Source organism: Purpureocillium lilacinum (genome assembly GCF_023168085.1).
Source record: "Purpureocillium lilacinum CBS 284.36 DNA, scaffold_7, whole genome shotgun sequence".
In the NCBI taxonomy this organism is placed as follows: domain Eukaryota; kingdom Fungi; phylum Ascomycota; class Sordariomycetes; order Hypocreales; family Ophiocordycipitaceae; genus Purpureocillium; species Purpureocillium lilacinum.
This window is the reverse complement of record NW_027072117.1, coordinates 243477-268526: the sequence shown is the minus strand read 5'-3', so window position 1 is coordinate 268526 and position 25050 is coordinate 243477. Positions and strand designations below refer to the sequence as shown.

General features: G+C 53.5%; 6 protein-coding genes across 6 annotated transcripts; 2 read left to right on the top strand and 4 right to left on the bottom strand.

Moving 5' to 3' along the window:
- Window positions 1–534: 534 nt before the first annotated feature.
- PLICBS_008992 (uncharacterized protein) lies at window positions 535–2031 on the top strand (the record flags this gene model as incomplete). The annotated part of the gene is made up of 3 exons (XM_065601524.1): window positions 535–557; window positions 666–1719; window positions 1996–2031. 3 exons carry the CDS (start codon window positions 535–537, stop codon window positions 2029–2031), a joined length of 1113 nt encoding a protein of 370 aa, XP_065457596.1.
- A 2436-nt stretch (window positions 2032–4467) lies between these two features.
- PLICBS_008991 (uncharacterized protein) lies at window positions 4468–6427 on the bottom strand (the record flags this gene model as incomplete). Its single annotated transcript, XM_018327702.2, has 4 exons — window positions 4468–4830; window positions 4883–5546; window positions 5600–5712; window positions 5789–6427. The coding sequence occupies 4 exons, from the start codon at window positions 6425–6427 to the stop codon at window positions 4468–4470; spliced, it is 1779 nt and encodes a 592-aa protein (XP_018173643.2).
- Window positions 6428–9443: 3016 nt separating this feature from the next.
- Window positions 9444–11511, top strand: PLICBS_008990 (lysophospholipase 1; the record flags this gene model as incomplete). Its single annotated transcript, XM_018327703.2, has 4 exons — window positions 9444–9501; window positions 9549–10097; window positions 10152–10301; window positions 10370–11511. The coding sequence occupies 4 exons, from the start codon at window positions 9444–9446 to the stop codon at window positions 11509–11511; spliced, it is 1899 nt and encodes a 632-aa protein (XP_018173644.2).
- Window positions 11512–13510: 1999 nt separating this feature from the next.
- On the bottom strand, window positions 13511–15663 carry PLICBS_008989 (uncharacterized protein; the record flags this gene model as incomplete). Its single annotated transcript, XM_065601523.1, has 2 exons — window positions 13511–13586; window positions 13688–15663. 2 exons carry the CDS (start codon window positions 15661–15663, stop codon window positions 13511–13513), a joined length of 2052 nt encoding a protein of 683 aa, XP_065457595.1.
- Window positions 15664–21013: 5350 nt separating this feature from the next.
- Window positions 21014–22217, bottom strand: PLICBS_008988 (uncharacterized protein; the record flags this gene model as incomplete). Its single annotated transcript, XM_018327705.2, has 4 exons — window positions 21014–21312; window positions 21365–21487; window positions 21544–21912; window positions 21965–22217. 4 exons carry the CDS (start codon window positions 22215–22217, stop codon window positions 21014–21016), a joined length of 1044 nt encoding a protein of 347 aa, XP_018173646.1.
- Window positions 22218–23209: 992 nt separating this feature from the next.
- PLICBS_008987 (uncharacterized protein) lies at window positions 23210–24289 on the bottom strand (the record flags this gene model as incomplete). Its single annotated transcript, XM_065601522.1, has 1 exon — window positions 23210–24289. The coding sequence occupies one exon, from the start codon at window positions 24287–24289 to the stop codon at window positions 23210–23212; it is 1080 nt and encodes a 359-aa protein (XP_065457594.1).
- Window positions 24290–25050: the final 761 nt, after the last annotated feature.

Sequence of the window (25050 nt, the reverse complement as noted above, 5' to 3'; positions counted from 1 at the left end):
CGCCAAATGACCCCTTCTCACAGGCACGATAGTCCATCTCACGGATATTTATGCGTCTCAAATGGACATCTCCTTTGATCGGCGCTCCATATCTTGCGGTGCCACAGGTCGGGGAAACACCCCGCACGACGTCGATAACTGCTCTAAAACCGGTTAGGCCGCTGGGAGTCATGTGTGTCGCGACCCTGTCCCACCAACCTGATCGCCAACTTGTCCGATTTGGGTCGGGTTGGCGACGGGTTTCCCTCATTGGAGGCATTGACCAATTGTGCTTTGGCTTCTTGGTTGCACCTCTCAAGTGAGCTCTGCGTCAGCTACCTCGGGCGGAGCGCTTGTGGATTCACTCGTCCCAATGTTCAAAAAGCAGATAAGGCGCCTTGTGAAGCCCGACCGGATGTGCCCAACTAACGGCGACTCATTTCCGGCTTACACGGTCGCAAGCCTTCAATATGTGCCCGCCAACGCCATCTCCCGATCGCCCACCTTATCAGCATGTTGTGACGAGTGGCCTGCCATACGAGCGAGGGTTTAGCCATGGACAACAGGCAAAACGAAAGGTCCAGGCAAATGTCGAGTACTATCGCATACCAGGGAAATTGTCCCACTCAATGTAATACCTGTACCGACGTTCAACTTGAAGTGTATATAACTGACTTACATGACAGGGAGTTGATGAACACCATCATTCACCAGGTCTACATTCCGGCTTTGAAGTCATACTACCCCAGTGGATATGACGAAATGAGAGGTATAGCTGATGGGGCGGATGTGAGCCTGGAAGACATTGTGCTGCTCAATTCCCGCTACGATCTCGCCAGGCTTGGGGACGATGGCGCGACAAGGCCCGTCAATGGTCACCATCAACACGACCCTGAGGGTGCGGAAGAGACGGCAAACGAGTGCACCTCCGCATTCTTTCCGCAGGAGTCCACAGCCAACAACGATGTTCTAGTTGCTCAGAACTGGGACATGTCTTCACGACTGTGGGAGAACGACTGCGTCATCTACCTCGAGGTGCATCCTGACCCCTCCGAGAACAAGCCATCACTGTTCATGGTGACCGAAGCTGGCCAGCTCGGTCGATCTGGTATGAGCTCAGCCGGTATAGGTGTCGCGGCGAACTCGTTGATGAGCTCGGAAGATTATGTTCCAGTGCCATACGTGGACGCCCGTGGCCAACTACACGACCGCCAAGTCCAAAAGATCTTGCCAATCAGCATGTTGCGACGGATGATCCTGGAGAGCAACCACCTTGCCGAGGCACTGACCGCCGCGTACAACTTCCCACGCCACGTCTCCAACAACTTGACGATTGGCACCGCTGAAGGCTTCGGCCTTTGCCTGGAAGTTACACCGCAAACTATATTCAAGGTCTACAAGAGCAACAGGGATAACTACCTTGTTCACGGGAATCACTTTGTCCACCCAGGCTTCCTAAGTCGCAGTGGGCTTAGCTGCAAGTATCCGGGCGGTAGCAGCTGGTTTCGGCAACGGAGACTCGAAGCCCTCGTTCAGACGTCTGCGCAAGAAGGCACCATCACTCAAGACAGCATCATCGAGGCCCTGTCTGATCACCTCAGCTTCCCCGAAAGCTTGTGTGTTCACCCGGACCGGAACCCCATTGACGCAGTCATTCGACACCTGCCTGGGTATCCGTTTCGCGGCATCTCGGCCACCATAGCGTGCGTCATGTATAATCTGACCAAACGAGAGGTCACAGTATGTAGTGGCCCGCCGTGTCAGGGAACTTTCCAAACATTCCAGCTGCATGGGCCGTCGGGCAATCGACTGGGAGTGTCTGTCAAGGCAACGCAGAACGGCGTGCGCCCGGAGCGTCCATAGAAACATCGAGTGCCGTAGGTTCGCCAGTGCAATAGATAGATCAGACCGCCGACATCCCAGAAATTCCTCATGGTGAGGCAAATGACTAAAAGATGTGTGATTGTCCATAAGTAATGCTTCCCCAACTGACGACACCCCTGGCTTCTTCCATAGCTCTCCGCGATTATCCCAGTACCCCTGCGCAGCTAGTGCTCTGGGGGGCCCAAAACATCCACGCTTGTTGGTTGCCCGATGCCGGACTGATCGTCCTCCGTTGGAGCAACCCCTCCAATCTCTCTCCTTCGTCCAACAACAACGGTCACCACACCTTGCGGGGCCAAGCCCAGTCGTCGACATCACGCTTCGTGTGTACCATCTCTCCCTACAATGTCTGGCATTGTTCGTGTCGCAAACTCTTGAGCGGATATGCCCCCACTGCGTAGCTCCGCAGCGATACGCAAGCGCTCGTCTTGCACCAGGACAGTGACAGGATGCCTGACTTGTCGCCAGCGACGCGTCAAATGCGACGACGGGGCTGCTGCTCCCTGCGCCAACTGCCGTCGCCTGAGTATCAAGTGCATTCCTTCATTCAGCTCGAATTTTCGTACCTGGGCAACTTCCTCCCACGATGCGCCGAGCTCTACAACCCTCCAGCCGCCCGAAGCCCCCATCCCTCACAGCCTTTGCGCACCCGACGCGCCGTTCGAGATCTGCGCAGGCACGGAAAAGGATCCCGTAGGAGGAGGAACCGTGGATGGACACCCTTCAGCTATTTTGAGCGGGGAAGAATGGTCAATGACAACCGATGGTCTGGAAGGCCCGCTCTGCTCGACTCCCAGCCCTTGCTGTGCGAGCTCGGTGCGTGTCGATGGCGACGAACTGGACATGCTTTGTGGCATTGGACTCACAACAAAAAATATTCAGCCTCTCCACAACACTATTGAAGAGTATGATGCCATTCTTCAGATGCGAAACGGACTTATTGAGTTTCCTTTCGTCGGCTGCTCGGGACCTGACAGTGCCGCGGGTCAGCATACCACGCCTCCCTCCTCTCTGTCAATTAGCGACTTTCGGGACAGGGATCGACTCGCGGAACATTACAACGGGCACCTCATCGGGTTCCTCAGCGTGAAAACGACCACATGGAACTTTTATTCCTACATTCTCCAGAAGGTGCAAAAGGGTCCAGATTCGACACTCAAACATGGCGTTCTCGCTTGGGCCGAGTCTCACAGATCTTGGTCCCGACGACCGGCGGCGGCATGCCCTGGTCCCCACTACCTCAAAGCCGATGCGTGTTTGAGACAACTCCAGGAAGAGCTCACAGGCCTGCCGACCGATATGATGTCTGGCTACAACGTTCTGGACAAGCTCAACTCACTGCTCGCAACGTCACTTTTCCTCTCCCATTGCGACGTGATGTACGGAGACCACGAGTCACTGATCAGCAGACTGGATAGTCTCAAACGGTACTTGACGCCAAGATGGCATTCTCTGATGGAGATTGCCACAGGTGTGCAGCTACGAGTACTCATCTGGCTGGCATATCTGGACTTGCGAGCGACTTTATGGACCGTACCGTCCGCCTCTTCGCAGCCAACGGACTACGCTCCGCGGGACCGAGTCGGTGACTTGTTCGATCTGCTCAGGGGCAGCCGAACGGATGACTCTGTGAGGCAACTAAAAGACAGCAAGTACTACTTGGTTGAATGCTTCGGCTCTATATACCCGGAGCAAGAATTGCGAAACGACCTATCCGAAGAACCCTGGAAGCTCTTATCTGACGACGCCATGATCCTGTTCTGCGATATCAAGGCATTCTACGGGTGGTGTCATCAGCTCACTTTAGCCCGAAAGCCCCATGGATTGTACGACGAACTTCGAGAAGCCAAAATTCGGGCGCTCAGACCAGACATTGCGAGGATCCGCGCAGAATGCAATCAAATCCACAGTGAGGAGTTGCAGGCAGGGCATGGGTTTGACTACGCCGCCCGCGTTCAGTCACACTTCCTTAGGTGCACGTGCCTTCATCTCAGTGCTACGATCCTGTTAAATCGGATTAATAACCCAGATGTGCGAACCGATTCCGAGTCCCAGGAGGCCGCAAGGGAGATCATTCAGATAACCCAGCAGCTGAAGAAGGCAGGGGACTTGCGATTCCCACGAAGCATTGCGTGGCCACTGCCCCTGTTTCTCGCGGGAATTGAGGTCGAGGACGAAGTCTACCAAGATTGGGTGTTGGCCTTTATGGAAGGGCTCTCGGAATGGGGAGGGAGTGTCATGAAGGCAACGGCACTTTTAAGGCAAATAATGGACAAGCAGGCCGTGGAGGGTGTGAGAATCAGTCCGTGGCACGCTATGATGGAGCTTGGGGAGACTATAATAGTGTAACGATGGCCTTTAGAAGTTTAAACTATGAATTGAGAGAGGTCAGTCGAAAGATGGTACGAGCCTTGTGTCCCCTCTCTTATCGTGGTAGCAGAGGTAAGACATCAGCAGGAGATACCGGACACAAGCCGCCGAGAAGACAGAATAATCTCCACGTAGGCCCATTTTTGGCCCCAGGAAGCTCATCAGATGGTTAATAGAGAGCTGAGCCTCGAAGGCTTAGATCTGAAGAGGTTATGTGAGGATTCGCTGTCGGCCTCAGACATTCGGGCCCGAAGACGGCGATAGACCCTCGCGGATCAGTTTCAGGTCATCGATTGACTGTCGAATGCCGGCCACGAGTCGACCTTTCTTCGCACCGAGATCTGACAGAACACGATCCCAATTCTCCAGCAAGACCTCCTGGGTCTCAACGTCGAATCTCTCCAGGCGCTCCGTTCCCGTACCGGGATATGTCCGTGCCCACTCATCGCGCATGTCTTTCAGGGAATCAGCAGTCATGTTGATATGGTTGATAAAGCCCATGAACACCAAGATTAGCCGGGAGCATGTGACGGCGGTTTGAGCGCAGTTATGGCTTATTAGCTCATCCAACTGATCGATGTCCGTCTGGCAGGACAGCTAGTCTTTTCATCAGTAGCAGTCATTGTGCTTAGGCATAGATATTGCTTACCTTAACCTTGAAAATGTCGCCAATATGATCTACGGTCATAGTCCAGTCTCGTTCCCAAGCATCCAGGTGGCTCATCAAAAGCATCTGAAACAGCGCGATCCCGGCGCCCTGCCGGGGAGATTGCAGGCCTCGTTCTTTCCATGTCTGCTCAGTCACGTTGATTTGCGTGTGGCCCCAGTCTGAGACATAGACTGCAACTGCTGATGGCGCCGCATTTGGGGTGTTGCCATTGTAGCTGGTCGCAACTCTCATGCCGGTCCACTTCCGATGCTCTCTGAACGTGATGCTGCTTTTCCTGCCACGGAGCTCGATGGGAACAGTGAAACGGCCACGGGAAACCTCCATGCCTGATAACCCCACCTGATCACTATCATCCTCGGCATCTTCAGTAACCCGGTAGAAATGCGATATGAAGTGGAGATACATCCAGTAGTCGGACGAGGTCCCAACGGTGAACGAGAACTTCCTCTTGAATTGGTACTGATGTGGTGTAAGTCCCCGACAGAACCCTTGCAACGAGTCCAAGGCCCATGTAATGTCCCTGTCGGCGAACCCGTCGAAATTTTCGCCCGATTCATCGTCTTTGCCAGGGTTGCTTAGCAGACTCAGAACGGTTGCAATGGTTGCAAATGGCATTAGAGCACCACCAAGCGTAGCAAAAGACCTTTTCGAAACAAGTTAGCAACAGCATTCATCTGATCCTGTGAACATACTTACCAGTACTGTGCCGTCGAGAACGGTTCTCCATGCAAGCGAATCTCGGAAAGTTGGGCTGGTGGCGCAACTTCTTTGTCAGTCTCGCGCCGGGGTGCTCCACCTTGAAGGTACGCCTGCGCAGCATGAAGATGTAAGTATCGCACTTCCCTTGACTTGCCTTTTCAAGCTGGGCGGGGACGTAACACATACCCCTTGCTTCCTGGCGGCAAGAAATTTCTCCTCAAGCCCACGTGTAAATGTATACACGGCAACTCCACGGTTGATTGGTTGAGATGCTAGCCAGTGAAGCAGATAATATTCAGGTGTCTTGGTATCAGTAAGCACTTCACCGACGAGGCGGCCGACAGGCTCGCCTATCTCCTCCTTGGGCCACAGATGGCGAATCAGCGCTGCGGCTTCTGCCAGCTCACGGCTGCTGTCGTCCCACTCTGGGCAGTCGTTAATATGCTTGAACGACACAGTTAGAGGGCATAGAGCCTCAGTGCCCGCAAGAATGCTGCGGTGGCACGGAGCAAAGCGCAGCTTAGCGGCCCACGCGGAAGCATCAGCGGTGATCCGTGGGTCCGTTGCGTGAAAGTCGTTGCCAGGAATAGGGCCAGCCGGGGCGCGCGAGGAGTCAAGCTTGTAGTAGTCGCGATGGAGGGCGTACCATGGTAGAGTGTTGTTTTTTAGGATCGAGGCACTGTCATATACGGAGAGAAACTTTTCCAAGATCTGGTCGAGGTTTGGCTTGGTCGGTAGCAGCTGGCCAGGGACCACGCGAGTGTTTGGATCCGTTTCTCCCTTGGGCCGGTGAGGCCCTGCGACAATGTTTGTCGAGTCCGCCATGGTCTCGGTTTGAACTGACTGCTTGAAAGTTGGTATGCGTGCTTGAGGAAATCCTCCGTGAATGCAAGTATCGGAACAAAGACGAGAAGAGGGAGGGAGGCAGCTGACTGCCCTGATATTTATGCCCCCCATCTTTGAGTGTGCGGGGCACGGTGCGCATGCAGATGGAGTGGTTTCATATGCTGTGTGCGCTGGAGAGGGTGGCATCTTTTGCCGCTTGTTGGGCGAGGAGGTGTGATATTGCGCATACGGTGTTGGTCATCTCCCTGCTATGCATCCCTACATGTACATAGCAGCAACGGGGCGCAGCTTGAGCAATGACGGTTCATTGGCCCCCATGCTACATCCCCTCACAAACTGTTTGATGGTTAGCTGCAGGCGGCACTAGGACTGCGTCGTACCGTGATCCCTGTAGAAGGAGCGTATGCTCAATCTTTGCTGGCTTGCCATATGGAATGTGAACATATCTTGAAGGCAGTGTTTGTCACGTGCAGTGGAGGTGTCACAACGTGCATATGAAACGGGAGCTTCAATCCCTTACTCTTGACCAGGGGACTCGAACCCAGACCAATACCACTACGTGTTGGCAGTTTGATCGTCTCGATTGCTCACTACATGCAGATATGCACGCTACAAATCATTGTTTGAGATCCTCTATGAAGTATACCCCAGGAGCGTAGCAAAGAGGTTTGGCCACTACGATCTCAAAGCGAAGGGAAACTTGAGCAAACCATTTGCTTCACGCGCCTGTATAGGACATGGACATATGAGGTCGTATTTAAGGCCTGCTGGGATGCCATTGATCTCGAATGTAGTTCCAGTAAAGCCTCAGCATCTTCAAAGAGAACACATCGAGACATTATCACCTGACACGTCAATAATACACTGCAGAAAGCCGCCACTGATATCACTCACCACGTCCTGTAAGAGAATTCGCGATAGACACTTCGTTTCGTTCGCTTATTTTGCATGATAGACATCTCAATCCAGACAAGGATACCGATGGCGTGGTGCCAGAAATGCGAGGAGCATGTGACTCCCAAGGCCGGGAAATGCCCCAACCCAGGTTGCGATGAGAATGTGTATTGATCGCTTGGCGTGGTGTTCGAATCTTGACTTGGTCTGGCAATTCCACCTGGGAATACGTCAAGCGACAAATTGAGGGCATGTTTTGTAGAGGAGAAGTGACTGTGTCAGTACATGTAACAGCTCAGTTCATGTTGATAGATCGTATACCATGAGGTTCACGTACACCCAGACCGCCATGCCGAGCCAGTCATTAGACCAAATTTCTCCTACGAGTATTGAATGTGCACGTGTTGGAGGCACTACGGTGCCTTGCTAATACCTGGAATATAATAAGAGTAGTGTTCTTTGTAGAGAGACCTTTTGCTAGTGGTAGAGCCTATAGGAGCAAAAGCAGCGACAGCAGCGACAACAGCGAAAGCAGCGAAAGCAACGAAAGCAACGAAAGCAACGAAAGGAACGAAAGCAACGAAAGCAACGAAAGCACGAAAGTAATAGGCAATGTGCCGCTACTATCCTATGCCTACGCTAGTATGTAGTAAAAATCAGTAGGAAAATCACTAAGGCAGCATAGGGGTAGGGCGCGGCCGAGAAAAACAAAAGTAGGAGGGCTCTACAACTAGCAAAAGTTGGCTCTACCAATAGCACTCCTCTATAATAAAGGGGTGAACATTGAGAGGACCAGGTCAGACTCCCCGCAGTTTAATCAATCAGCACCGAAGTTTGCATTGACAGCGAACATTTCAAGGTCTAATTACCGGGCCAGTCCAACGGTGATGGAGGTCCAACGAGTAGATGTCGAACGATTTACGCCTTTTGCCGATGCCTAAAGACGCGAAACATGGTGCGCTATGTGACAGAATGTGTCATGTGCGATGTTTACACCGCCATCTTGACTATCTGCGTTTCGCAGTCCAATACCAAGCTTGAGACCCAGAACCTGCTTGCCCGGCGAACGTGGTTGACCTTTCCTTTGGCGATGTGCGCTCCTAGGGTGTGTAACTAGATTGATGACCCCGTGATGCCATTTACTGGGTAACTGGGCTCTAGCATTTCCGTATGATCGTGTCCGGCGGAAGCATCGCTGGCAATCATGTTTTTGCCTAGCTCAGGTAGTCTACCATCATGCGCAGATGGACCAAGACTTCTCGCTTTCCACATCAAACTCTTCGGGCATCGTGTGCAAGACCGCTTGCCGTGCGCTTCGCACCCGAATTAGTTGGGTGTGACGTTCAGGCATCCGATTAGGGTTCGGCGGGTGCGCCATGGCTCCAGAGCTGAAGCGAGGAAGTGGCGCCAGTCAAGTACGAGGGGGCGCTCGACGCCACCTCTACCAGCGCGTTGTTTGTGAAGAGAAACGGGCGCACTCCCGTCCGACCGGACGCCCCGGAACCGACTGGGATGCAGTTCGGTGGGTGGCCCATCAATTAATGAAGGCAGTGGGCACCAAGCAGTGAGAGCATGATGTCACGGCCACAGAAAAAGACATTGCGCCTGTATGCGGGCGCAGACGGCCTACAGCGCAACGCACTGGCAAACCTGCATCATCCTTCAGGGCATTTGCTACTTCGCTACGGCCCACAGCCATTGAAGCGCGAGACCCCAGAAGGTCATCCAACTAGGCCCCCAACGACATCCGGCACTGGAGCAGTTGCAAATTGCTTTCTCCATCTGTATCTTGTGAACTTGTGTCGAATATGCGTGGGTGTCACGGAGGATCAGATTCGGTTCCGGAGTCCGGACGATGGGCTAGGCAAACTCAATTTCTCAGCTTCGGCAACGTACCCCATGCGACACGGGGGATCTTATCATCCCGTGCCGTATTGAGAGTGCCGAAGCGTGCCGGGAGGCATCCAAATGTTGTACAGCTGCGAGGCTGGCCATTTCTTCCCAGGTTGATCGATTCAAATGATCGGCCGCGTCCCATCCCGCCGTGCGGAATCCAAGCGATGATCCCGATCGTACATGTTCAAGCGCATATGAATGCACCATGAAGGCGGCGCAATGTTCCAAGATATTGACCCTGGTCGTGCTCTGTACCTTGGGCGGTATGCCAATCGTCGTGACAATTGAGAGACCAGCTAATTTGTCGCAGCGGCACAGTATGTCAACGAGCCACGCGCGGCTCCTGATGCGCCCAATGGCTACGCGCCAGCCTCAGTGGCATGTCCAAATCCTCGTCCGACCATCCGCGCAGGGTCGAGTTTGTCGAAACAGGAGAAGGCCTGGCTGCCTCTCCGCGACAATGAGACTGCGCCTGCGCTTCAATCTCTGCTCGGGCGATTCAACATCAGCGGCTTCGATGCCACCACGTACATCAACACAATTGTGGACGAAATCAAGGCAGGAAATAAAAGCGCGCTGCTCCCTAGAGTCGCCGTGGCAGTCTCAGGCGGTGGCTATCGGGCACTCATGAATGGCGCCGGTGCCCTTGCGGCATTCGACAACCGCACCACCAATTCGACGGGGCAAGGGCAGCTTGGTGGCTTGTTACAGGCGACTACATATCTGAGTGGACTGTCCGGAGGGAGCTGGCTCGTCGGCAGCTTATATGTTCAGAACTTTACCACCGTAGAGTCCATTATCTCGTCGACGAGCGGATTTCTGAGCACGCTCTGGCAATTTGGCGACTCCATTCTCCAAGGTTTGCTGAATCCCAACAACTGCAATAAAATCTTGGGTTACTAACGCATTTCAGGGCCTGCTGGCCTTCGCCCTGGGCAGTACTACAACGCGCTCTATCAGACGGTCAATGACAAGGTCGATGCCGGCTTTAATACCACAATCACCGACTACTGGGGGAGGGCATTGTCGTATCAACTTGTGAATGCGAGCGACGGCGGACCGGGTACGAACCTGAGCGCTCTGTAGCCGTGAGAACCCTAGTGCGAATCGCTAACGCCAGGAAATTGATAGCATATACATTCTCGTCAATTGCAAACGACACCGACTTCGCCCGGGCGCTTGCCCCCATGCCACTCATTGTCGCACTCGAGAGGGCCCCTGGACAGCTACAAGTCCCCGCAAACGCCACCGTTTTCGAGTTTAATCCTTGGGAAATGGGCTCCTACGACGCTGGAGCGGCAGCCTTTGCTCCGTTGAAGTACGTTGCGAGCAATTTTAGCAAAGGGTCAATCCCCCGACAGGGCGAGTGCATCGCTGGACTGGACAACGCCGGCTTCGTCATGGGAACCTCGTCGTCTCTCTTTAACCAGGCTTTCTTGCAGATAGGGAAGGCATCGGGAGTGCCTGACTTGCTAACTGGAGTCCTCAACCGCACTCTGGCAAACATTGGCGAAAACAACGCAGACATTGCCAGCTGGCCGAACCCCTTCTATAACTACAACCCTGGAAACAACATCAACGCCGAAGCTGATCTTCTCACATTGGTCGACGGCGGGGAAGCACTGGAGAACATACCTATACACCCTCTCCTCCTTGAAGATCGATATGTCGATGCCATATTCGCTGTTGACGGCTCTGCCGACACCATGACCTACTGGCCTAACGGGACGGCAATGGTGGCCACGTTCAACAAGTCCATCAGTGGCTTTTCTCCGAACACCAGTAGCGCTTTCCCTCCCGTTCCGGACCAGAATACGTTCGTGAACCTCGGCCTCAACTCAAGGCCGACGTTCTTTGGGTGCGACAACACCTCAACGCCCCTGATTGTCTATCTGCCTAATACCCCTTACACTACGTTCTCCAACGTGTCGACCTTTGACCTATCGTACAACGACACGCAGCGCGACCAGATTGTTCAGAACGGCTACAATGTCGCCACAATGGGTAATGGGTCCATCGACTCGAACTGGACTCAATGTGTAGGATGTGCGATTCTGTCGCGCAGCTTTACGCGGACGGGTACCACAGTACCTTCAAAGTGCGTCGACTGTTTCGCGAAATATTGCTGGAACGGAACAACCAACTCTACTGAGCCATCAGTGTTCCAACCCCAGCAGGTCATTGTCGCGGGCGGCGTGGGGAGGGCGATGCAGCCCAGTGTCCTGGCCATGCCTGCGATAATTGTCCTAGCAACGGCTATGATGCTGCTCTAAGAAGCAGCAGACTGTCTCTACAAGCAATCATCCAACGATATGGGGGACTTTTGTAATTACGCTAACTCAACTATATCACGGCAAGACGATTCGTCCGTGTAGCAATGGCTCGTATCGTTGCTTTAATATTTTATACCAGCACTTATTGTCATTGTGTGATATAGCCGTCGTATCGCACCCATAAATATAGTAGCTCACTATACTCATCCACCAGCATCGCATGTCGATGGACCGTTGGCCACTTCTGCATCATGCGCCAAGTTTGGGATACCGACCTGGATGGCAGGCTGCGCCTTCTCCGGAACGAACGAGCCGACGAGTTCATACTGACCTGGAACTATTCGGATTGGAGTTACTTGAGAGAGGCTGCGTTCAATCTAGGCCATCCTGACTTATCTTGGCTTTCTCTTGCATGTGGCCACTGACGAAGTCACATGCACGCTACGCACGATCAATGCTTCCAAAGGTCGATCAAACCAGCCCACGCCAAGAGTGGCCTGTGACATCAGTCACTTTAGCGATATTTGACTTTATTGTTCTGCGTCTTTGATCGAGACCGGTTGACCCAAGTTCCAGCCGCATTGGTGCCCGAATCAGGTGACGTTCGATGTTGGAGACTGAACCTAAACCCTCAAAGATATAATTGGCGCAAGGCCATTTATCACAATGGTTTCGTATACTAACGTTAGTGTGAGTAAATGCAACCTCATCATACCTATCCTACCATTCATTATGAGGACCTTTGCCGCCACGCTCACCCTATTCCACGGCCTCGTCGCCGCTATCAGTCGGGTCTCTCCTAGAGGCAACACATACGTACGCAAGTTTGATCCTCGTGAACACGGCCTGTTGCTGATGCAACGAAATCGAAATTTAGACTCCGGACGCAATGTCCCGGTTGCATAGAATGTTTGATGTCAATTGTGAGATTCGGGAAGTCTGTTGCACCACACATGTAACCTGGCGGACGGCGATATGCAGGTCACTAATCTGCTTCTACAAACAAGAACGGCCAGAGGGTCAATTGCATCACGAGCGAGCCTTATACCCCCGTTCATAGAGTAAGAACTGCCGTGTCCATCGAATCAGACACGATTGGAATCTCACAGCTGAACAGCAACCTGTCTCGCCGATGTCGAACCTGGAAGAAGTCTGTGTGAATGCAGGCGGAGTGAGCCTCCACCTCCGACCATTACTGTCGCACGCCCCACGACTGACATTTTCGGAACTTGAAGTGCGACGACTGTGAGATCGGCGAGTGGGGGGTTCGTACCGTGAGTCCCCAAGATTGAGAAGATCGTTTCACGGGCATCTGAATCGTCGAAAACACGCAGACCGAGTTCTTTTGCCGAGTTCCAGAGTCAAAGGAGAAGCGCTGTGCCATCTGGGCTGAGGCATGCGCCCGCACGTGGTTGGGCGGCCAATCGTCGACTGAGGGTTGAGGAGAAGTGAGCGACCACCGGTTGATGAGAACCATTAGTCTATAAAGCCCTCAGGTTGCAGTCCTATCCGCAGTGCGCTACGGCACCTGGAGCCTGGGATTGTAAAGTTGTGGCAGTTCAATGTTTAGAGCCGGTGGGTCGTATTGACAATTGGCTGGGCGGGGGCCAGTCCAGTCGAGGGGTCTTCACACGGGTTTATCTCAGGCGGTACTGACTGGATTGGCTGTAATTACCTCGAGGTCTACTTATGGCAATAGCCTGCTCGTAGTGTAAACAGGTGGTGGCAAAACAGTGTGACATCAAGGCAGTTCTATGCTTGTTCCAGGCTGAACATGGGCCATCTGCGGTCCATTCTTCAGCTAGCTAGTATGCGTACAAGTGGGCCGTAAACAGCACTGCCATTACCGCTCATACCCAGCACCCCGCTGCCATGGGCTGCCATTGCGCTCATGGTCAGCAATGGCTCCTCCCATCATGCTGGACGATGACAATCTCACCTTGGACTTCTCTGCGGGCTCAAAAGCGCAGGACTGGCGTTTAAGTTCGATCGTGCCCTGTCAGGCGATGCTGGAGACCGCGGAGTCCTGGGCCTGGGTGACCCCGCCCGAAACGGGCTTTCCGGGCGCTGACGAACTGGAAACAGGGAGACTTCACTGTCGCCTGCTGTAGGGGTTCCTCTGTGGCGGGACCCTTGGGCACTGTTGGACCGCCCCTGCGGATGCATGGTATCCGACAGCACTGACTGGTTGTCCTCGTCCAGGTCCAGCGGATGCTTGTAGCCAGTTTTGTCGCCACGGGCGGTAGCAGCCAGTGCGTCAAGCTCAGTCGTGGTGTTGAGCTGTGTCTGCGACTTCATAAAGGATGCGCGGTCGTCTGCCATGATCTGATACCGGGCGTCGGGATTCTTTCGGAAGAAGGTAACAGTTGTCGATATAATTACCATGAGGAGCGAGATGAGCGAGAATGCGGCGTTCAGGACGAACAAGACGACCCCAACCGTACCGACCACGATTAAAGGCGCCCCAAACTTATTGGCGAATATTAGCAGAAAACAGGCATTAAGGAAATTGACCGTGCAGATAGCAATATTAAAAGAGTTGGTGCTTTTGTCCATCCACGGGCGCAGTACCGAAGCCGCTATTAACGCAGCGGCCTCGACCAGAACGAACCCAATCGCCTGGGCTGTGCCGTTGTTCTGTCCAAACGACACAAGCATGGCCTTGATGACCGTATAGCACAAGACAGGCGCAATAAAGTAGTACGCCGATGCGCGAAACTGAATGTATAGAAATCCCCATTTGTTCAATGTTTGGGGGTCCGAGAACAGGATGTAGGCTGGGTTCCTGTGCATCGCGATGGAACGGCGGGCGATGCGGATGACTTTGCAGGCCCCCCAGGTGAGAGTGGCGATCATCCCAGCAGAGAACACAGCCGCGAGGACAATTTCGGCCGGCGAATCCGCTTGCGTAAATTCCCAAAAGCAAAGGATGCATATCTGGGGAAATCCGATGAGAACAATGCGGAAAAGAATGCCCTTGAGAACCGTGAGCCATCCATTTCGGAACTCGAGGAACTTCTCCGGGCCAATCCAGCCCTTTTTGGCGCAGAGGTCGAAGACGGTCTTGAGGATGATGACGACGAGCACTGTGAACAAAACGAAAAAGTAGAAGAATGCGAGTCCCGTCATGAATAGATTCGTCGTCTCAATCTTTGATCGGAACGCGACTCGCTGTATGCCGTAGACGAGGAATGAGCCGGAACCCGTCGTGATGTTTCCGCGTTTGAAGAGCTTGCCCGCCGGTTGGATAATAGACGCAGGCATCATTGCTAAACTCCGTGTGAAAAGATTCATGCCCGACTCTGTGACCGGAGCTGCACGTTTAAGCGCCCGCTTGGCGACCTGAACGGAGACCGTGGTGAGCGAGTCAAAGATGGCCGCAGGCGTCCCCCCCGTGGCCCGCTGATACCAAGTGAAGAGCGTCTGCATGAATTCCACGCGAATAATACCCATGGACCATTGGAAATCCATTGCCCAGGCCTGAACAATCGGCGGAAGGCTAACACCAGTAAGGCCAAGGATAGCCTGGGCTTGAAAATATCCGAAAAGAGCCAGGGAATTTGCTGCAACATGAGCCGCGGCGTTAGGGTTGCCAAGGCCATTGACTACTGCGGAGGATATAAGCGCAAGTCCGGCGATGATCGCCGTAGCCCATTTAACCCCAAAAAGGTCAACCGTCTTGCCATTGGAAATATCTGCTTCAACGCAGGCAACGCTCTCTCCGGTCGATGTTAGGTTGACGAAAACTTTAACCTTGGCATCAAGGTCCGGGATGTTATAAGCAATTCCAGGTATCTGTCTCGACGCCTCCTCTCCGACGTTCAGTGTGAAGCCAAACGGAATTTTGCCGGCAACCATTGGACAAAGGCCCGGCAGATTCATCTCGCAAGGGTTCAGGGTTTGGCGGAGGAATTGGTAGCCATAGGCGGATATCGCCAGGTCAAACACTACCTTGCCTTCGATCGAGGACGTTGCGACCATCTGAACGTTCGCGGTATTGTTCGAGGGCGTGTACACGACATTGAAGAGGGAGGCCTTGAAGCTCGAATCCTGTTGGCACGCATTGAGCGAGCTAGACATCAGAAGCCGCTCTCCAGTGGCCGACGAGAGGAGCGTCGACACGACCGCAAAGAGCATCAACGGTAGGCGCATCGTGAAAGACGTCATGTTTCGCCCTTGCCCAGTGCAAGTTGGTGTAAAAGCTCTCGCTCCTGATCCTCTCGCCGCTCCAGGTGCTCTCGGACCGTCCGAGCCTCAATCCGGCCGCTTCGTCGCGCAATGTACTCGCATTCAATGTCCACGTCTGGTCGGTCGGAATCCCGGACGGTGATGACAAGCTCTTTGCGTATTGACGACCAGGCGGACGTTCGAACGTGCCACCTTCCCTTTCGCAATGCCAGACGTCAGCCGACGTCTTGCGGCGCCGTGATTGCAGTCTCGTGGCGCGTGTCGGTATACGTGGTCAGTTCGTCCGTACGCGCGTGCTGACTAGATCGGAGACGTCGATGGATGTCACGCGCAAATCGGCCAGATTCGTCCAAGCAGCATCGACGGGGTGGGAAGTCGCGCTTAGACACCAGAGAGCGGCACGTCAGAGTTGCCGAATGCGCCGTGACAGGTTGAGGAATGGATTGAGCTCGGTGCTGAACAAGTCGCCGTGGGTTGTCAGTCGGGAAAGGAGCGAAGCGTGGGAGAGAGCACTGCCACGGGAGAATGTGTTGGTCACAGGTAAGTCACATTCGCACAGGGATAATCGGAGATATGACAGGCGTTTGCCGAATACGACACCTACGACACCGTTTGGCGCTCAGATCGCAATATGACGGGTCGCACGACACCAACAAGAGGTCCGTGTTGGGAGCTCGAGCAGCCCTACCTCAAACCTATTCTTGGATTGACATCGGGGGTGAACCGGCTGTATCGCGGCTGGCTGACCTTCAATTGATGCTTCCATATCTAGGCCAACACCAGAGAAACTTGACTCTGTGAGGTTACGGGCTCATTTCGCTCACCCGGTAGGCTTGTACGCTCCCAGCTCGTTGCTTGTGCGACATCGGCAACGGAGCGTCGGAATCTTGTCCGTGCATAAAGGCATGAGAATCCTTTTGATCTGACCCGTAAGTACATGTACCCTTCGGGCATCCCTCGTACCGTGATACGAAGTACGAAGTACAAAACACTCCAAAAATGTCTGCATGCGGGCACACGTCCAGCAGTAAAGCAACGCAGGTCCTTCAAAGCTTATTCGCCGTCTCCGTAGTGAGAGTAAGGTGTTCAAAGACCAGCGTTGCCGGTTAACCGACATGTCGCACGATGCGCTGATCCCCTTCAAGCGCCCATGGGCCAGGCCAATGGGTTAAGCTATCACTGTACCTCGCGACGTAAGTTACAGCACCACCACCCGTACATGATCCTCCTGTTGGTTTGCCGTACATAATGCGTACGTAGTCGAAAACAGAAGCAACGAGTTTGCCAAGCCAGGCCAAGATGCGCATGAAATGTTCATTTCTGCCATGCCGAGATGCTTTCTTGGCATTTGACTTGACGGCGGCATCTGACAAAGGCTCCCACGACGTGTAACCTTGCAAGCAAGACATCGCCAACTCCGCATTGGCAGTAAACGTACGCCCACTTCGCACTCAGGCTCGTTGGAAGCAGATCATACTCAGTGTCACTGAAGCACGACGACGTACTCGTACAGTGCCGGTTCCTAAATGCCGTTGTGCCAGCACAGCCGGACCCCCCTGCTAAATGCTGTGAACATAAAGCATCATAATTCACTTTCTCGGGTAGACCGCGAAGGCCGCAATGGCCGGTTGGACGCGAGCCACTCTGTCATGCAGATTGAGACAGTCAAGCGTCTACCTACCTTGCCACGCATTGTTAAATCACGCTCGGGCTTAGCACAACTTCACCTTTTCATGCAGTGCCCATAGTGTCAAGATGAGGAACGCTGCAGGGGCTTAAATGCAACAGACGTTGTGTGGCGAGGGCGAGCTCAATTAGGATTATGTGAAACAGCGCAACGACACCCCTTTCCCCGTGGAGAGGTTCCACGGCGTTGGCCACATGTAGCCTTACCACGCCGTAGTACAGGGCGGTAAAGCTGCTCCACGATGTTTTCTGTGCGCTGTATTGTCCATCTTAGATACTACTTCCGCTGAACCTTATCGTCATTTGGCACCTGTTTGAGGTGGACCTATCAAAATTGTCCCACTGATCCCCCACGTTCTCAATGCCATCCCAAGGTCCAAACTTTCATGTCAGGGGCTCATGCTATGCTACAGGGGAATGCAAGGCAGTTCTGCCTTGCACACTAAGCCTTGAGGAACGAAGTCCGCGGTGGTCTTGACTCTGCACCTTAAGAAATACATCGGCTCCGACCTAGAGAGCCAGCTTTAAGATACCGGCAGTAGCTCCGGCTTCGACAGCCAGCTTAGAGATACCGGCAGTAGCTCCGGCCTCGGCCAGCCAGCTTTGAGGCATATGCACTGACTCTAGAGCACGGCAGCAAGCAATCAGGAATACTTAGCGACTGAACAAGCGAATTAGAAGGCCGGTTTAAACTTCTTAAATCTGGCCGACCCTGAGGAGTGAAAAAGCGGCCCAAGCCCATAAAAATCCTTTCGGAACTTCGTTCCTCAAGGTACGACGGCGATGAGATCAAGAACGTTCCTGATAAGAGCACATCTTTCAGCTTTCGACGGTCTCTAGCCAGGCTGCATGTAGCCATCAGGGCAATGGCGAATCCCGCGATTTTTTGCCGTATGCTTCTTTGTGTAAAAGCAAATAGTCTGGCCTCGAAAGAAAAGGAACAAATCTGATCTGACTCTCGGCGTGCTCATGCGTCAACTTGAACCGCGGCTATCCCGGTGGAAGGGAGGCCAAGAGCTAGAGCTTAATGTTCTTCGGCAACTTGCTGCGCAGCCTGATATAATTATCTCCGTGTTTATGTCTCATTGAGCCATTTAACAGCCTTGTAGTATGTAGTAAAGGCCATGGACTAGCAACGGGTTGGAGAGCTATGTCGAAGCGGAAAAGGAACATGAGGGACCTGGGCGTCAACAAGGTAGCTTAAATCCGCGACCTCCCGCCCCTATCTACGGAATTAGCTCGTCTTGGACATCACAGATTATTACATACATTAGATCCTGACGGCTTGGGCTACAACATTGTTCATCGAAATGAAGGTCCTGTTTGCCATTCTCCCGGTTCTTGCAGCGACTTGTGTCGCGGTCCCCGCATCGGGCTCCAAGGGAATTGAACAGCGATCCCCGGGATACTTCGACCGCGAAGGGTGCAGAAACACTAAAGGCCGCCCTCGCGGGAGCCGTTGCCATTCGGGAACGGACTGCTGCAGCGGTACATGCCTCAGCGAGGTGCCCAACCAGCTGCAATTGGACTCCCAGCCCGCGGCCAAGCACTGACCTTTCGCGATGTCCAGATCTGTTCGTGAACGTGTCATCTTCGAAACAAACAGGTGGAGAACATGCGTTTCTTGTGGACTATCCAGACGTTTCAGCTCCCACGGACGCCCGGGACCCTTCGATCAACAAATGGCGCTTCGTGTGCTCAATTGACTGCTAGTTAGATTCCCAGCAGTTATCATCATCAGAGGAATATTTGCTTATGCCGTTGTGAGGCCGCCTTTGATGTTGCCTACTCGTAGTGATCACACATGGGATGCCTGTAATTGCACTGGCTTCGGCGGAGATCTGGGCCTTGCGATCTAGCCGCGGTCGCCGCCTGGGATACAGCACACCGGGAGCCCAATGCGCAGGCACCGTGCATCTCTGCACAGGGCAAGCGTCGTCAGGCAAGACATCGCCCTCGTTTTTCTCCTTCCTCAAATTACGCGCTGGCTCGTGAGGCACCTGCGTCTCGGCTGCCGCTCGGTCCATTGGTAGGCCGGTGTGTTACAACAAGTGCTACTGTTCATATCCGCACCTAGTTCTCGTTCTTCTTACGGTAACCAAGTCTCTCGCTGTGGGCTACTTCAAAATGGCCACGACGTGAGGTCCCGAGGAATGAAATGACTGCTCAACCTAACTTCCAAACGCGGGGCAACAAATCGGTGGGGAGCATGGCTTGCGGTCGTTGCACTGATATGCATGCGCGGCATCTTCTCAGCGTCTTACCTCAACACCTCGTATTGAGACGGTACATGTAATCGAGACGACATCGCGAAGCCTATGTGCTGAATAGGCGCAGCGTACGGAGGCAATTGAGCATTCTTGATAAGCCTTGTTCAGCGCGCTTCGGCACGCATATTCGAGCATTGGACACCCCCGACCAAAGACGGGCCAACACTACGGCGCCTCTCCGGTAACAATCACATCTTTCGCCGAAGCCAAAGCTCACGGTGAGCACACGGACGCGACATACGTACTTCACACATGACAAATGAGAGTCAGACGCACCGATGATCTACACTGAGCTTCTCTAGACTTTCGGCCTGGTGTCGTTCGCAATGTTGGACGCACTCAATAAAAGGAAGCACAGCTTCGTATGGGCACTGCACGGACGGTCTGCTCGTGGGCTAACTAGGCAACATGCGTACCAGCCTTTGGTGTCATTTGAGCAATGTAGCTACAGTACACGCATACTGTACTATGGAAGCATCAAAGGGCCTTTTCGTCTGCATCATTCAACCGTCGAATCCACAATTTAGGACTAAATCGGGTTCGCGATCACTTCTAACTTCCCAAAGCTGTTGACTGCCTGATAGCTCAGTCGGTCCGTTGTCGCTTGTCCCCTCGGCTGGACTTGATGAAGAAAGGGAAATGCAACGTGGTAGACAGTGATGACGATGTGCATATTGTCAAGCCATGGACTGGCAGTATTTAACTACAGAGGCATTCCCCGTCCTCTGCCAGTCCATCTTCAACCCAAGACAATCACCGCTATCTATCACACCACACACTGCTTACTTCGCACCAACTGTCAATACACAAGTCAAAATGAAGGTCACCGTCGCAGTCCTGTCACTCCTTGCTACTCTTGCGGCAGCAAGCCCAACCCCTCGCTCGGTGACGGAAGCTGCAGCCCCCGTTGAGGCACGGAGCTGCCGCAATGCGAACGGACTGCCATACAACAGCCGCTGCCAGACAGGCTGGGAGTGCTGCAGTGGTGCTTGCCTGAACTACGTAAGAGCCAGTTCCTCGCACATGACGAAACATCTTCTCCGAGCCAGGTAACTGACACGGCGGCTGCAGCGTTGCGGTTAATTTGGGCAGAGGCCCTTAGGGGATATCGATGATACGCACGACGCTGGCACTGGGGTACGGGGGAGAAGGAACGACCATCTGAAAGGGTTATATCATTCTAGCGCCTCAGCTTTTGAACAGATGCTTTCTTCAAAATGCCTCGCTGCGGTTCAACCACACGCGCCGCTGTGCTCGTTCTATAACTGTCTCCCAAGGCGAAACAAGGCGTACTCGTTATGAATCCGGCTATCCATAGCTCGCATCCTCCATCATGGCCTGCATTTGTCTAAGTGAGCTTAATCCCGGAGATCCTCCGTGTTTGCCAAAATGGACTCCTCAAGCGAAGTCCATCCGGTCCTTCCGATTTGGCGGAGCAAGTCTTCTGCCCGAGCGGCCGGCTTTATCACGTTGGCATCCACACCACCATGGAAGTTGGGGATGAATTCACGTCCCGGGTTGTGCTTTCTCAAGATATCCAGCACGGTGTCCCAGTTGAACCTGCCTGCGTAGGCAAAGATGCGCTCATCCTTGACTTGGGGCAGGATCGCGGCAGCAACGTGAAGCCGGGCAGTGTCTTGAACGTTCACGAAGTATTCTAGCAGCATTGTTAGTGATTTTGTATGGCTGGCGCTTCTGAGGAAACTTACGAGGCAGTAGTGGCTCAATTGAGGCACGGTCTCCCTTCCATGCCAGGACGGGGTAGTATGAAGTGCTGGGATGACCCTGGATCGCAGGGTTAAGGCTTGGACCAAAGTTGACATTGGGCAGAACTAGGAAACGGTTAGTGTTGTCTGGTATTGGTGAGTCGGAGCGTAGCGCGACATACCAGTATTCATGATGAGATCCGGTCGACTCTTCTGGGCTTCGCGATAGAGCGCCCAGGTTTCCTTCTCCGCAGTTGTCTTGCTGGCGGAATAGACAGCCGAAGCGCGGCTGGGCTCATAGGGTGGGTCAGCCCACGCCTCACGGACAGCCGCATCGTTCCAAGTCTCCTCCGTGACAACGACGCCCTCCTTGCTGGTGCTTGCGTTCGTAGTCGCGGATGAGGACGACGTGTAAACGAACCGCTTGACGCTAGGCTCGGCTATCGCGGCCTTGAGGGCGCTAAGAGCGCCGGCGACAACTGGAGGGATGACCTTGTTCGGGTTGTAGTCCATTGACATATCCGAAGCGACGTGTGCGACGGCGCTTGCTCCTTGACGAGAGTCAATCCCAGGCCCACCCGCGCGATGGAGAAGTCCACGTACCTTTCACTGCATCATTGTACGCTCCATCAGCAGCCATGTCGACAACTGTGGCGAGCTCAAAACGCCCCTTTCCATATTTCTCCTCAAAGAGCGCGCTCAACCAGGCCGCCTTGCCAGCGTCGCGGGTAGTACCGCGGACTCTGTAGCCGTAGTTCAGGAACTGATCGGCGACATTGGAGCCAATGAAGCCAGTCACGCCAGTCACAAGAACCAGCGAATCTTTGGGGAGTGAAACGTCCTTGGGCACAGTCATTGTGATTGTGTGTTGGTTGTGGTGTTGTAAAGTAGGGTGTCTCGTTGTGCTGCAGGTTTGCGAGGTAACTCAATAAGTTGGATTGCCAGATGGCTCAATGCGATTTGATGCGGGTGCTGATTTGACTTGATGGATAACGCATGCAACGCTCTTCTTAATCTTTATATATACATTGTACGCGTGTCTTCTCTTGCTGTATGCTCGCGCTCATCTAGCGGAGTTGCGGTGTTCGCAGACTTGCAAGTCGAACCCCCAGTGCGGACAAGTGGAGTGACAAATGGCTCTTTGGAATCACTGTTTTTGGAGTCGCCTGATTTGTGGCGCCCAGCGGTTGCGGTTCAACCAGTGTGATTTTTTAATTAATAATCTGCTGCAAGCTCTAGCGGCAGTGCCTCTGTGCCTCAGCGACTACTTGCGAAATTTGTCCGCCATTGAGACCACAGCTTGTCCGCCTGTCACATTGACAGCTCCGCGCGATAACCGTCGCTGGTTCACTACTTTGCGGCTCCCCGCCCGCTGGGGGTCGCGGACCAGGTTGACGGCGTTGTTGCGGCAATTGAGACAAGAGTCTTGCCGCCTCGCGTTCAATCGTAACGGAAACGCTGACCACCACCTCTTGGCTTCCATCTCCATCATTGAGCTCCGCGCAAGAACTCCGCAATACGTAGTTTGCCATTCCGCTCGTTCAAAGCGTGCCTTGCACATGCACTCACGACGTCACAGTTGTTTGACGGACTTGCAGAATCTTCAAGGGTTCAATTGAGCCTTCTCGGGCCACTCCGAAGGAGCACTGCCCCTGCAGATGCCCAGCCTCAGCCGCAAATGCCAGCCACGTCCGCAAAGTAGCGAGGAGGGTCAGCCACTGACGCAATGTCGGCCCTGGCCGACGATTCGAAAAGCCACCAAAGATATCGCCGTCTCCACACAAAGCGAAGTTCTGTCCTGACCCCGAGCCAAGCCAATGGCTGTCGCCTTCGAGCATGGCTCTCGCTTCACAAATATGCGGCACTCCGGGCGAAGTACAAGTAGTTATCGGCATTCGTCAGTGCCTTGGCTGACGAAAGCGACAGCACAGCCGTCGCATATCCGTAATCATCGATTCTTGGGTTCTCAACGTGCGCTATCTCGTGAAACACGACGCCAAGCTGGTCGTCGTTCCAAAGCGCGCGAGTTCTCCCGGGGAGCTTGAAGAAGGCATCGCACAGCCAAAGGCCGGAGCTGTTGGAATAGCCGAGCGTCTGCTTGCTGCAGTAGTGTAGCGTGTCGACGCAGTCTATGTGAGGCAAGTCACTGCACACATTCTGGCACGCGCCCTCGATGCGAGCGAAGACCTTGGTAACATGTTGCCGTGTCTTCTGGTCTGACTTTCCGAAGAAGACTTCCATTCTCGAGCTTGGGCCCCATTCAGCCGCTCTTTGGGCGTTGAGGGCAAAGTTGACACAGTTGTGAAGAACCGCGATAACGGCGCGAAGCTTCCCTTCAATACATGACGAGCTGAATTCGGCCCTCTTGATGTGAGAATTGGTGTCAACACCAGACACGCCTCGATGAAGCTCCACCTCCAGGGTGTTGGTAACAAAATAAACGGGCCAAGAAGTTCTGTCGTGCGTCCCTCTCGCTAGAAAAGAGCCAGATGCCTCGATCTTGTACTTTCCGCGTTTCGAAACGTCATAGAGCTCAGCAATGTCGAATACCGTCTCTACGAGTTCACCTTCTGAGAGGCTCTGAAACGGCGTGCGTGATCGGTGTATTTTACCTCCATCGGCCTCCGTTTCACGGCCTATGAAATGCGCTTCGCGATCTGTCATGATATCAGCACCTAGCCCAGCCGCGAATTGGGCAAATAACGTCCCGCCATCAGACACATTTACTTTCCGAATAGGACGGTCGTCTAGGAGCGATCCAGGAATATAGAGTTGGATCGTCTCTGCTGCGTGGCTAGTTATCGTAGCCTTGATGACGGAGCCGTGATCCCTGTCTAGCCTGACCTCGAGGGACGGAAGTGCGGTCTGCTTCTTGCAGAGAACTCGTGCAGCCAGTCCGGCCAGCGTGAAAGGACTTATCGACCTCATGGTGAACGACAAGGCAGCTGGTCGGTGCCAGTCAGAGATCGTAATGTCGTTATTGTTCATGCTCGCTATACACTATATGAGCCTGCTGATCGGACTGTGCGCTGTTTTCTTTGTGGCTTTGCGAGTTCTGGTCTCCACATAGCCAATCAACCGCAGTGTCGCATTTGCACGTATATCACAAACTCTACAGCTTACGACATGAGTTATTTAAGTGAGTAGCTAATAAGCGGCCCCTGGACAATGCACCGGTCAGACGGGAGCAACCCACCATCATAACGCCGCATGGCATCGCAATTGTGGTATGTGGCAACGCTACAGCGCATTTCAACATTGATGACACGCTCCGAACACAGTACGTTACATTCATGGCGGTTCAATGACGATAAGACTGGTTTCTTGCAACTGGACTTCTTGCCGAACGAGGCCACGCTGGTAGATGTGAGCTCAAGGGATATACATCAAATCATCCGATCTTGCCTTTGGCAACACAGCGCACCCACAATTAGCGGTCTATAACACTAATCCTTGCCCATATGTATACCGAAAGTCTTTTATATACATACATCGTGTCGGTACCAACGATCTAAGTTCGTCCACTGTTCATCTCGTAGTGCGCTACCAGGATTTACTGCGAAGGCTGTGTCACAATACGAGGCACCAGCAGCTAGCCGAGTTCGATATGCGCTTCTCCTCTCTACTCATCCTTTCCCCTTCTATGGGAATTCCTGTCTCTCAAAAGGATGAGTTTTGCATATATGAGG